Raw genomic sequence first — 675 nt, 5'->3', positions numbered from 1 at the left:
TCTACTGCGGCAAGTTGTACTCGCGCAAGTACGGGCTCAAGATCCACATGCGGACGCACACTGGCTACAAGCCGCTCAAGTGCAAAGTGTGCCTGCGGCCCTTTGGCGACCCCAGCAATCTCAACAAGCACATCCGGCTGCACGCCGAAGGCAACACGCCCTACCGCTGCGAGTTCTGCGGCAAGGTGCTGGTGCGCCGCCGGGACCTGGAGCGCCACGTCAAGTCCCGCCACCCCAGCCAGAACCTGCTCGCCAAGGCGGGCGACGGGCCGGGCGCGGAGCCGGACTACCCCCTGGACCTGGGGGAGTCCAAGAGCGACAACGACAGCGACGTGGACGTCTGCTTCGCGGACGACCAGAGCGACCCTGAGGCTGGGGGTGGCGGTGAGCGCGTCTCCTAACCAGTCTTCCGGGAAAAGTGTGTGTTTGGATAGTGGACAGAGAGAAGTGGGGGTTCTATTTTGGGGGGAGAACTCCTGGTGGTGAGAAGCAGGACCTGGTTGACAAAGTCGTTTTTTTTTCAAAGGTTTGAGGTGGCTTAAAGAAACCTGGCTACCTGGGCAGCCTTCGGGGCTGGGTGCCGTTGCGCTCCAGGCCTCTGGACTCCGCCCAGGCCAATTGCTCTCCAGGTTTAGGATCACATTAAAGTGAAAGTCACTGCACCCGTGAGGGCGC

The 675-nt window shown here is 61.5% G+C and overlaps 1 protein-coding gene across 1 annotated transcript in view; it reads left to right on the top strand.

Annotated features, from left to right (window-relative positions):
* Window positions 1-401, top strand: part of PRDM13 (PR domain containing 13) — a 9,430-nt gene extending 9,029 nt beyond the window's left edge. Inside the window, exon 7 of the mRNA XM_005871479.1 lies at window positions 1-401. Coding sequence (XP_005871541.1) covers window positions 1-401 — 401 coding nt within the window.
* The last annotated feature ends 274 nt before the right edge of the window (window positions 402-675 follow it).

Source organism: Myotis brandtii, unplaced genomic scaffold, assembly GCF_000412655.1.
Source record: "Myotis brandtii unplaced genomic scaffold, ASM41265v1 scaffold343, whole genome shotgun sequence".
NCBI classification, from domain to species: domain Eukaryota; kingdom Metazoa; phylum Chordata; class Mammalia; order Chiroptera; family Vespertilionidae; genus Myotis; species Myotis brandtii.
This window is presented reverse-complemented; position numbering and strand designations above follow the sequence as displayed.